The sequence below is a fragment of the Mirounga leonina genome, unplaced genomic scaffold (genome assembly GCF_011800145.1).
Source record: "Mirounga leonina isolate KUSES-001 unplaced genomic scaffold, KU_Mleo_1.0 Mir_93, whole genome shotgun sequence".
Taxonomy (NCBI): Eukaryota; Metazoa; Chordata; class Mammalia; order Carnivora; family Phocidae; genus Mirounga; species Mirounga leonina.
In genome coordinates this window covers 14,396,603-14,408,931 of record NW_023270854.1, presented here as the reverse complement: position 1 = coordinate 14,408,931, position 12,329 = coordinate 14,396,603, and the positions used below count along the sequence as shown (strand labels likewise).

Here is a 12,329-nt window from a genome sequence, read left to right as displayed (position 1 = left end):
CGCCAACACTGAGTACCCAGCACAAGGCTGGACATACGACCCTACAGAAAGGCGAAGGTATCTAACATTTTACTGGGCTACCACAGGACTATGTGGCAGTCACAGTCACAAAGAGCAGATCATTTAATCATCACAACGGTGCTGTGAGGTAAGTGTGACTCACCACTTTCAGATAATTAGCCTGTGGAACACGGCTCGGAGAGGCTACGCTTATTGCCCCAAGTTACAAAGAAGGTAACAGAAAATCTGACACTGCAGCCACAGGCTTCCCTTTCCATTGCCCTGAGACTTGGCCCTGAAAAATACAGTGAAGAGTCAAGGGTGTTAGGGCACCAGGAATCCAACCAAGCCCAACTGCTTCCCGACGTTGGGAACTTAGCTGTCTAGCACCCTCTCTCCAGTACTCATGATCAGAGCCCACTCTTTCCTAAGCACCCCAACCCAGGACACAGAACACCCTGGGCATCTCGACAGCCATCTCATCCAGCCAACACTGAGCAGCCAGTGAAGTGGGGTGTTACTCCACGTTATATATTCACTTACCCAGGCACTTTCCCCCCCTTACTTTGTTTTGAAAGAGAATTCATCCACCTTTCATTCCCTCTCTCCCAGGGGCATTTAGCTTGTCACCTTGAGCTCTGGAAGATGTCTTTTTAGAGAGCCTGCCTGAGTATTTGCTTATATCAGAGGCGTATGGCAACAATTATCAGCTGTAATTGGTATGGCCTTATAAAATCCACACTGGGCTTTCCAGGGACAAGGCAGTGTCGAGTTAAAGCTAGATTATATTGACATATGCAAAGAGTGGGATGCAGAGAGCTTGTGCTTGGGCACGAAGCAGTGGTTCCAAGGCATGCTGAGGTTAACAGCTACACAGAAGCTGTCTAACCACAAAGTATAAGCACTACTGTGCTCCTGGAATTGTACAAGGCACTATGAAAGATGACAAAAAGAGTGAAAATCACCCTTGTTTTTAAAATATTAAATCAACTAAGATTTTTCATAAACTACCTGGACTTTCCATCTTTCACTACTCCTTTGGCTGAAGATCTTATAAACTAAAGCATTATTAGGATAAGTAGGATATCCACTTATCTTACTCTGTTTAGATTTTGGGAGGAAGAATGTTTTCCCAAGATGTACATAACCATGTGCTGCCAGCTCCATTCCAGAAGCTCCTTCCCTTCCTCTGAAGAGCTGGTACTCAGTCAACATGAGCTGAATTAAATATGGATAAATTATAAAACATTTTATTACACTGCCAATTTGCTGAGTGACTTAAGGGAAAGTTATCAATGCCTCGCATTTGCAATTGTCGTAACCAAATGTGTATTCTACTGCTGGTAAACCCTAATATTAAATGCACATTACCATGCTGGTTATTAAGCTAGAGTCTCTCAGCTCTGTATTCACCCTCCCATACTCCCCGTAGTGATGTCAGTTAGGGCTAGGACTCTGCGAGCCAGTTTCTCCTTTTCCGACCAGCTCCCCGTTGGGTTCAGACAGCAGAGTGTACTAGAGAGAGAACTAGAGGCAGGAGGAGGGAGAAGGGACTTGTTCCTATTACCTAGCCAACAGGTGGTTCCAGGTCCTGGATCTTCCCCACACTCCCAGCACCAGCCTCATCACACCCCCACAGAAGGATCAGCACAACTGGATGGCAGCCCCTTCTCAGAAATCTGGGTCTGAAGTCTGAGAGAAGTGGGTGCTGGGGGCACCTCCTCCAAGCTCCTGAAGCCGCAGCCCCAGGCGACAGCACTCCCTCTTCGGAGGCCTCAGGCCCAGCCTCCTCCAAACATCTAGATTCCAGGAGCCCCAACTGCTGCCTTCTGCCCCCAGCCTGAGGGACACTAGCTGTTTCCTGGAGTTTCTAACCCTCCAAAACTTCAGTGTTCCCTTTTTGCCTTTCCAATTCTCCATATTAAATTTGCTCTGCTAAAATAACTGGTTTAGGTTTTGTTCCCTGACTGGACCCTGAAATGATACAATTATATTCCTCAGGAAACAGTTCTGTGTAAGCAGATTCTGGTCCCTGTCATAGCTGGTCCCCATTTGTCCCTGTTCATAAAAGGCTCATCATGCTTCTCTGTGGATGTCCTCTCGCCCCCTCCTCCCTCCCTTCTCTCCTTCTTACACACGAGCTCACAAACACACACACACACAGAAGCTATCTGAAAGATGCTTGCTAGCTCTTTTTAAACAAAGGTAACACTTCACAAAAAGCTTTAACCCTAATCCTATACCCTATGTCACTCATCCCATACAATTTTATTGAGCATTTGCTACATGTGAAAATCCACATGAAGATGAAAGCCACATGGTTCCTGCCTTCAAGGAACTTACCATCCAGAGAATTTCTCAAATTCTTCTCCCAATACAGACAAAAACAAAAGATAACAGATCTGATGTTCAGCCCACACTCTACTAACATCAGTCAGCTGAATGGCTCCTAAGGAACCAGGACCTCTGCAGCAGCAACAATTTGAGCCTTCTATTACTTATTAAGCACTCTCCATAGGCACAATACTCACTTAAGTTTGGCCTGTGATAACAGCAAGTACGCTTAGTTTTTTTAAGGACCACAGGACAAAACTTTTTAGATAATAAATAGAACACCTCAAAACAGTCCTGGGTACTTTATGTCAGCTTCTATTCTGTTTTCTTCCCCCTAAATAATCTGCCATGCCCTAAATGAACCTATTTCATTATAAGTAAAAGTTCTATGCCACATGCCTTAGGATTACATGTCTTACATATATAAATACACAGCATTTTTTTTTATATTAAAAAAACCCTAGGGCACCCTGGGTGGCTCAGTTGGTTGAGTGTCTGACTTGGCTTTGGCTCAGGTTGTGATCTCATGGGTCGTGAGATCAAGTCCTGCTGGCTCCAAGCTCAGCGAGGAGTCAGCTTGAGATTCTCTCCCTCTGTCCCCCCTCTGCACTGTGCACACACTACCTCTCTCTCTCAAATAAATCAATAAATCTTAAAAAGAAAAAAAAATCCTGAGATTCCTCTCCTCCTCCTCCCAATCCCATTCCTTTGCCTGGAAACAGTTCCAGATGGAATGGATTTTCATTTCTTTATGACTGGGTCCCAATAAAATGGCTTTCTATTCTACACAGTAAGAGTTGGGCACCTCTGGTTTTTTTAACTGCATAAATAAAAGATTCGGATCGCAAAAAATAATAATACTGTATATGGAATGAGGAAATGTGAGAATTTCGTATTCTAAATAGAATTCTTTAAGTAGAAAAAAAAATCCACTAGCAATTTTTTTGGTCCGTGGTATTCTCTTATTTCCCCTCTCTAGGTACAACACAGCTGAATTCCTTTAGGCGGCAAAATCGCTGCCTGCATGATTTGGCCATGAGTCAATCTGAGATCAACTCAAAGCCAGCCACAACCTCCAAATCCATCCTTGTCTGAGGATGTTGTGAATACATTTTCAGGTGTCCTCTTGGTGTCTCTGCCATTTAATCCTCAGAGTAACACTGTCCTAGCAACACTTCAGGCAGCACTTTCCCCGTTAGACTATGCATAATAAAAAAGCCAACAGGTTGTTTGTATAGTCTCTGCTACATTCCCGAAAGCTTGAAGCGAGCAGAGAAGAGCTGGGCATGTTAATACCCTTTTCTCTATGCATATCACCGTCATTATTATCATCATCATAATCAGCCCCATTTATAGCATTCCTATTATGGGAAAGACGCTGTGCTCGGTGCTTTACATACATTAATTTCTAATGATCCCAACAACCTTCCAAAGTATTAATGGTGTTCTCCACATTTATAATATTAAAAATTTGAGAGTAATAAATGTTCAAATCTTTGTCAAAGGCCCTCGACTTACAACTGACATCATGTTTTAGGCCAGATACGTCTGCCCCCACTAGTCTAAGGCTAACACTGGTTGCCCATTTTATAAACTAAATCTCTGAACTATGCAAAATGCTAAAACCCACTTTAGAGAGAGACTGTTACTTATATGATAACACAAAATTTCAGGATTCCTGCCATAAAACATTATCTGTAATTAGAGATGCAAAAATGTATTTCCAGGCGTAATATGAAAATAGTGCCCTGGACTCCTTTTGAGAGTGCTTATCATTCATTACAAAGTAATCCAGGAGATAACATAGTTGGATGGGCAGATAAAAGCATGCCCCTAACTCAGCCATCCACATATAGATTTGAGTGATTCAATTACAAGCCCAGGAACTGGTCCCACCAAAGAGAGATACACTGATGCAAATACCAACAACTGGCCGTGAAATCCATTCTGACACCCGAAACAGAGGCACGCATACATAGTCCTACTGAACGAAATTACTGAATTGGGACCACAGAATCAGAGAGTTGCAGGAGTCCCTGGAGGTCATTTACAGTTTCCAGGACAGTGGCCATAGCCTATTTATTCATCAGTTCATCAGTTTTTCAGGCAACTTGAATCATCACAAGGTTTTTGAAACTCTAAAACTCAGTTTATGTCAAATACTTATTTTAAAAGGTTAGGTTTGTCCATTTTTTTTTCTTAAGTGGAAATGCTAGGTTCCTCCTTATTAGACTTGCTCCTATTCTCATGTTGGGTGGGGGCCTATACTTCCCAGAACTCCTGTTTTCTATACTTCTCAGGGAAAGGCACCTAAAAATACAGTAGTAAGTTCAGGATACTGAATGTGATGTGAAAAAATTTTACTTATTCATCAATCTATATTTGGTCTTTGATACAATCATGTTCAATATATATTAATTCTTTGTAGACCAACATTTTAAAACGTTTGAGTGAAAAAAAATTCTTCCTATTTGAAAGAAGGTCTTAAGTTTGGACCAAAGTGAAAATCAATTTATTTCCCACACCTGTTCATATCCATGAGATTTCCGGGTTTGTTTTTTTTCCTAGCTTCATTCAGACATGGACAGGGGAGATGGATCCATCAAATACATCCTCTCAGGAGAAGGTGCAGGTGTCGTGTTTACCATTGACGACACCACGGGAGACATCCATGCCATTCAGAGGCTTGATCGAGAGGAAAGGGCCCAGTACACTTTAAGGGCTCAAGCCCTAGACAGGCGGACCGGCAGACCAATGGAGCCAGAGTCAGAGTTCATCATCAAAATCCAAGACATCAATGACAATGAGCCCAAGTTCCTGGATGGACCTTATGTCGCCACTGTGCCAGAAATGTCACCAGTGGGTAAGGTGGAGAGTCACTGATTGTCACAGACAGCAGTTCTTCTACAGAAGGTCCTCCTCTCTATATGCAAAGAAAGAGAGAATGTGCAGGACAGCTCACAAATTATAAACCTGGACCGAAAATGACAACCAAGTCCCTAGGCAGGAAACTAGACAATGAAATCAGCCATAGTAAAAAATAATAGTAATAATAAGCTTAGCATTGTTATTCAGTTCTGATTCTTAAAAGATAGAGGATAGACAGATAGATAAATGATTCATAAGGGAGAAGCATTTTGGTATTATAAAAGAGCAATGAAGAACCCAAAGGCTGTGTTGTTCTCACTGGTTACTAAGAATTTAAAACACAAATAACTCCTGTCTCACTAGAGAGGCACAAGTTAGGAGCTATGGAAGCTTGACCTCAAAAGGGGTTCTCCCAAACATAACAATTGCAAATGCATTACGACTGCCTATTCAGCATTGCTTCCAAGCCGTTACCAATTCAACTTGAACAGGTTTCCACCATCTCTCTTCCTCAGGGACCTCTGTCATCCAGGTGACAGCCACAGATGCTGATGATCCGACCTACGGCAACAGTGCCCGGGTAGTATACAGCATTCTCCAGGGACAGCCATATTTTTCTGTGGACTCCAAAACAGGTATGTGATGCACATCGTCAGAGGTGGTTGCTTTATGCCCTACTAATTCAAAACTGGTACTTATGACAAACCCAACTCTCCTTTTCAAGGACTCTCTAGGGACTGTATTAACGAAAGAAGACTGTTACAGGTGTTAGGATTAAGACAGCAAACCAGCACTGCCCTGGTGGGTAAGAGCAGCACTATGTCTAGACATTGCCCAGAGTCTGACTGGAGAGGCCAAAAGGCCTGCCTACACAAAGGGACATCCTCACCAGCCTTCAATAACTCCTACAGTTGAATTTATTCCCAGGGATTGTCTTTTATCACTCCAAGAAGACCTGAGAGGATTGACACATTAACCTGGGCTCGCTCACTAGAGAACTAAGATCATTGATTTTGTTTGAAACTATGAAGAGCCTTAAGGGAATCATCCAGTCCATTACCGGTCACTTAACAAATAAGGAAATTGGGAATTGAGGCCTAATAAAGTGCTTCTATTTGTAGATGTGTCCCCTGACTTTTGGTCTGATGTTCTTCCCATTGAACCACCCTGTACTAAATAGAGAACACGGCCAGAATAAATGGATGCTGGGACACACAGATTTTGTTGAGGGGGTAAAGAGTTCACAGCATGGGATGTGCCCCCCCCCAAAAAGCAGGTGCTGAGTGGGAAGCTCTCACAGGGAGGAAAGCATAAAGAACTGGATGGGTAAAAAGGAATGTGGCAAAAAAGGACAAATCGAAAGAAGTTTGGTTGTGTTTTTTTGCTTCTTTCAGTTTTACCTGAGAGCTTTGACTACAGAATTTATGTTTTATCATGATTATCCTGCACTTGTGCCAAGCTTTCTTCCTTTTAAAATACTTTCACAGACATTACCATATTTGAGCCTCCCATTATTCTTGTGAACCTGTGAAATACACGGGAGGACTGTTACTCCCATTTCCATACAGGAAAATTGAAGACCTAAGGGTAATTAACAAGGAACTTGAGTAAAGAAACTTACAGCCACAGAGGTAAAGTAAATGGTTAACACTCAAAGTCACCTCTCCATTTGAAAGAGAAAAAATACATTTCTATTAGCAACCTGATAGAATTTTTTTTTCCAAAAGTCCTAAGGGGAACCAGGCATTCAGAAAATTATATCATAAAATCAGAAAGTGAGGGAGTGTAAATTATTAGGAGTAAAGAAAAAAGGTTGCAGTGAGGGACTTCTATAAAACAGTAACTTCAACAATTCTACAGAGGGGGAGGGGAGGGAAAGGGGGGGGGGGGGGATGCCCACAGGGAAGACAAATACAGACAGGAAGAGGGTAATGTGTCCTTTATATCCTAAGAGGAACCTTACATTATTTTGACAGCTCCCAGGGGGCATCTTTAGTGTTAAGGTCAAAAATACATGAAAAGATAGTTATTGCTGTGCATTTAAAAAAGGAAAATGCTGCATATTTCACTTTAGAATGTTATTACTATAATGCAATATATACACTGTAGGAGTAAACTGGAGACAGGTTTGTGGTTCCCAGTCTCTTCTCTTTGCATGCAAAAGGTCTATTTAGCCAAGGGTCATGCTGTAAACTTGCAGTAAATAAGCCTTTAATCTTTGCCTAGAGTGTAGAGAAGCCAACTTTTCTACGTAGCAGGGCTAAAAGGGGGATAAAACATTACAGCACATCCTTGGCAGGATCAACACAGCGCAGTTCACTGGCTTTTGACTTAGACGCCTCTTCTCAAATGAAACTGTATCATCACACTGTGATACTGCTACTTACTGTCTGGGGGAGTTCAGCCCTTATGCATGTTAAAAATGAACAACTCAACAGAGCATCTTTCATGTTCCAGCTCACGGAAATCAGTGAAGCACAGAGGTAAGCAGAACGTAACAAAACTGAAAGAATATATAACAAAAGGAAAATCAAATCAGAATTGCAACCCTGCTTACAGGTATTGAGGAGGCAGGGACAAGCAGCCTAGGAGTGAGCTGCCTCAAGAAAAGTCATTCACGCTACAAGGGCCCTAGGGGCTAAAGAAAGAGCGGGCTGAAAGAGAATTATCTAAAATCATAGATTTGCAGACATACGAGGTTTTGTTCTCCGGGACCCGAAGCCCCAGTTTTCTTTGGTACAACAGAGACCCTTGAAATTGGCCTGGACTGCGAGTCCCAAACTCTGTTGGGGAACCACTGCTGCCACCTCCTGTTCTCTCTCGGTAATGTCGCCAAAGGAAATGGGCCCTCAGCTCTTCCTGCTGGAATAGTGTTTACTCACACCATTTGTTTAAGCACAGTACTGTTTTGAAGCTAGAATTCTGACCTCAAGTTTAATAAAATATAAATGATTTGCATCTCGACTCTAGATATTAGCAATGCACAAGGGAGAAACCTAGAAGCTGATCTTAAACACTGAATTGGTGGATTTGTTCTTAAAAAAGTCTTTTCTATCCTGCAGGTGTAATTAGGACAGCACTCATGAACATGGACCGAGAAGCCAAAGAATACTATGAAGTGATTATCCAAGCCAAGGACATGGGAGGGCAGCTTGGAGGATTAGCTGGGACCACAACAGTCAACATCACCCTCTCGGATGTCAATGATAACCCACCCCGCTTTCCCCAGAGTGAGTACCTAACCAATGAGAGTATAGCTCTCCAGCCAGAGGAATGCACCTATTACAGAAGACAAAGAAAAAGGCAGGCCTGGGTTCCTCTTTAAGTTCAATTATTCATGGGTTCCCTTCCTACATTTATCATGCAATTCTCACATCACCATTTTCCTTCTGGGTCCCAACATCCCATAGCACTGAGCCAGTGTTTCTCACTTCCTTCATTATCACCTCTCTCTGGAGCTCTTGTAGACTTTTTTTTTTCCCCTTGATCTCCACGCCCTGCACCCCACCCCATAAAATTAAATACTAAGGAATAAGATTTTATTGGGTACGGTTGAACTTTAGAGAGCCACAAACCATTGTAGCATCTAAGATTTATGTTCCTATCTCTCCCTTCCCCAAACTGATGTTTGCCCCCTAGGATAAAATACTGCCCTGTTGAGAACGCACACATAGAAAATAAGCCAAACTGAAGGTAAACACATAGTGGCCCATCTGACTACCTTAACCAGTCAATTCACAAGAGTACCAACCACCTGCTTTCTAATGGCACTGGGCGTGAGGGATACAAGATTCTTGAAACCCAGTCCCTGTCCCTGTGAAGCTTAAAATCCAGCTGGGGAGTACATATTCCACACTCATCAAAAGTTAACCAAGAAGTAGCATTTGCTCTACCACTTTAGTACAGAATGAAACTTTCACAATAAACTAAGATGAATGAAGGCTTCATCGAAGGATGATACTTTCACAGGGGACTAAAAAATATAAAATATTTAAATAGGAAGAAAGAAAAACATTCCAGAAGGGGGAAGCCTCTCATTCATTTAAAAAATATTTGTTTCGGGCACCATCTAGGTATGGCATATAGAGCAGTGTACAAAACAAAATCTCTGCTCTCCTAGAGCTCATTCGCATAGAACATGAATGTAAGGGAAAATATAATGTAAGGGAAAAATATGTATCTACAGTATAAAGACCTGGAAATAAAGTAGCAAATGTGATTTTTATGTTCAAAGACCCCCTAAAAATGGAGACCTGCTCTTTAGTGTTTTAAATGTGTTATATTTCTAAATATTTCTATATTTTAAATGTGTTCTATTTCTAAAGGAAGTCACTGAAAAGTTTCTGAGCAAGACAGAAACCTAAAGGAAAGCTAATCTGATAGCCATGTACAGGATGCATTGGCAGGAGTGGAGACTAGAAGCTGGGGAATCCATCAGGGAGGCTTTTAGAATGGTTGGGATTTGAACTGATAAGCACTTAAGGAAACAGCAGAAAGAGTGCAGTGGGACAAATAAGAAAACATAGATTTCTGCCTCCTGATTTCTTGGCTGAAGGAACCACAACAGAGGGTGGAGTCAAAGATGACTATGATGTTTTAAGTCTGGGTGACAGGGATAGAATTGTAGTACTGATAGAAATAGAGGATGCATAATGGAACCAGTGGCAGGGAAGGAGGAAGACAAATTCACATTTGAATATGAAGTGACAGCAGGACAATCTGACTGAATGTCCTTAAGGAAGGTGGAAATACAGAGCTATACCTGTGGGATGGAGCCAGGAATGGAGAAGTGAATTTGAGAATCAGATGCCTACAAGGAGCAGTTGGAGAAATGAGAATAGCAGACACAATTCCACGTGAAAGACCTGACCAGGAAAATCAGGTTAAAAAAAAAAAGAAAAAGAAAAGAAACTAAACACAGAGTCAAACCAGATTATCAGCTGAACAGCTAATTTCTGAGTCAGCCAGACCAAGTGAGTCATCTCTTTTATCTACGTAAAGACAGGAAGGGAATTCAAATATTCTCATACAACTGGTATACACAAAGACCCCATGATATTTCATCAAACAAAAAGGCAGAATACTAGGTAAGTATTTCACAAGTGGTGCAACCAAGTAGTCTACTAAGCTGTTCAGTTCTACAATACAGTGCATCATGGAACAGTTTGTGAAATGCCATATGGACTGGCTTCTTACTTTGTGTGGGTTCTATCTTTATCACTTCATGAATGGCTCACATTGCATACATTATAGACTATATCCTTGAACTACCCTATTCGGCTTTTTAAATTTGACACTCGACAGTATCTCTGATGAAGACAGAAAGAGCAAAAGCAGCAAGTTATTACAGAGCTCGTAAGTATGTGGATTTAGACAAACTGCAGGAAAGTCAAATCACCCCAAACATGACAACTTTACAACAGCATAACACAACACAATGATAACCAGGTAAGTTTTAGTCCTGCCCCACAAACCAACATCTTAACACCCATTCTAAAGCAAACATTTCGAGTTACCACTTTTTCAAGATAATGGGGAATCTAGCATAGAGCAGAAGCAAGGACTGTGTTGCAGAGAAGATGAAATGTAAATGTATAAAAGTAATCTGCCTGCAAGTATTCTTTGTGCATCATCTCTGCTTCCTCTAAAACCGTAATTATTTTTGGACTTTTAAAAAATTGCCTTTATCTCACCATTAAATATCTCCCCATCTGTCTGCTAAAACAAAGTTTAAATGATCTCACTATTCCATAAACCTGCCTTGGATAAACTCTCTGCCTTACTAATCTTCTAATTACTCATTTTAAAAATTCAATTTTCCTTCCTTGTTATAAATCTTACCATAACTGATCATGGGATGTTGGCAAAATGACACTCCTACTATTTTATATTGAACAAGCTTAGTTACCTTTAACTGAACCAAATTTAATGGAATATCAAGATCTCAGGCTATTTATTTCTAATATAATGCATCACATGTAGAAATTTTATGTATATGCTTTTTTAAACACAGAACACAAAGCTTTCCTGGTGTGGGAAAAATACTTGTTTATTTTTCCTAAAAGTTCTGCAATAGCAAAGTCTAATCCATCAACAATTTTGGAAGAGAATGGAAAGAGATCATGAAATCCAAGTGCCTGCCAGCTGACTACAGACATTAGCAATTTCCTGGCTCGTATTTGCAAAGAACAGGCATTATTTCTTCTCCTCCTGTGCAAGGGAGGGTGCTGTGAGCTGGTTGGGTGCTGTCAACCTCCCCAAATCAAGCCCTCACATCCCAGGCTTCCCTGTAGCTTACAATACATATTAGAATAAAAGAGACCATGAACATATTGAAAATGTGATTGTGTGATTTTCTTTGCTATTTAGTCAGTCACATTTTGACTGACAAAATAATGAAGAATGTCAAAAAGTTGGGCCCCAGAGAAGGTAAGTGAGCGAAGACACAACTCTGTGGAGATGAAAAGGACCTAAATTTAATTGTGAAGCTGAGAAGGAGAACATTACCAACCCTGAGATTGTTACATTTGTGAGAACTTTTGGCATATTCTATTCTGGAACAAGAGAACAAGAAACAACAGAGATTTCCACTGGGCAGAACCAAGTGCAAGGACACATTGATGGACACATGGAGCTGGCGGGAGCTTGTTCTCTGTGGCTATTCCTCCTTTACAGATCACTGATGGCCGTTCAATTTGGGCAGGTGGCCACAGAGATGGAAACTCCATACACTGGCTTGGCCACAAAGGAAAATGTGGGCATTTCAAGTTTGAACAGAATAAATATGTACTTTGCAATCACAATGTTTTTTTCTTTCTCAGAAGGAATTAACATTTGGGGAGATAGTTCATGAGGAGGGACTGAAAGATTGGAAAGCAAGGTAATTCCTTCCACTCTGAAGGTGGATTCACTGAGATAAGAAATATTTTTGTTTTTATTCTGTCGTATTCTTAGGATTAGGTCAAGCTATTTTGGCCCCTCCTTATCAAACATCCAGTATAAGCTAAGACGACCTACTGTCGGCTCAGCCTCTTTGGATCTCAGTTTTTCTTCTGTAAAACTCAAGTTTTAATTCTTGAACCAAGCAAGAGAAAGACATCTTTTCCAGCATGCCTGATATGATATGA

At 41.3% G+C, this 12,329-nt stretch overlaps 1 protein-coding gene across 1 annotated transcript in view; it reads left to right on the top strand.

Annotated features, from left to right (window-relative positions):
* The window catches only part of CDH20 (cadherin 20), a 97,864-nt gene that overhangs the window by 46,752 nt on the left and 38,783 nt on the right, over window positions 1-12,329 (top strand). The window contains exons 4-6 of the mRNA XM_034995865.1: window positions 4,903-5,197; window positions 5,718-5,837; window positions 8,265-8,432. Coding sequence (XP_034851756.1) covers window positions 4,903-5,197; window positions 5,718-5,837; window positions 8,265-8,432 — 583 coding nt within the window. The remainder of the gene's footprint in view (window positions 1-4,902; window positions 5,198-5,717; window positions 5,838-8,264; window positions 8,433-12,329) is intronic.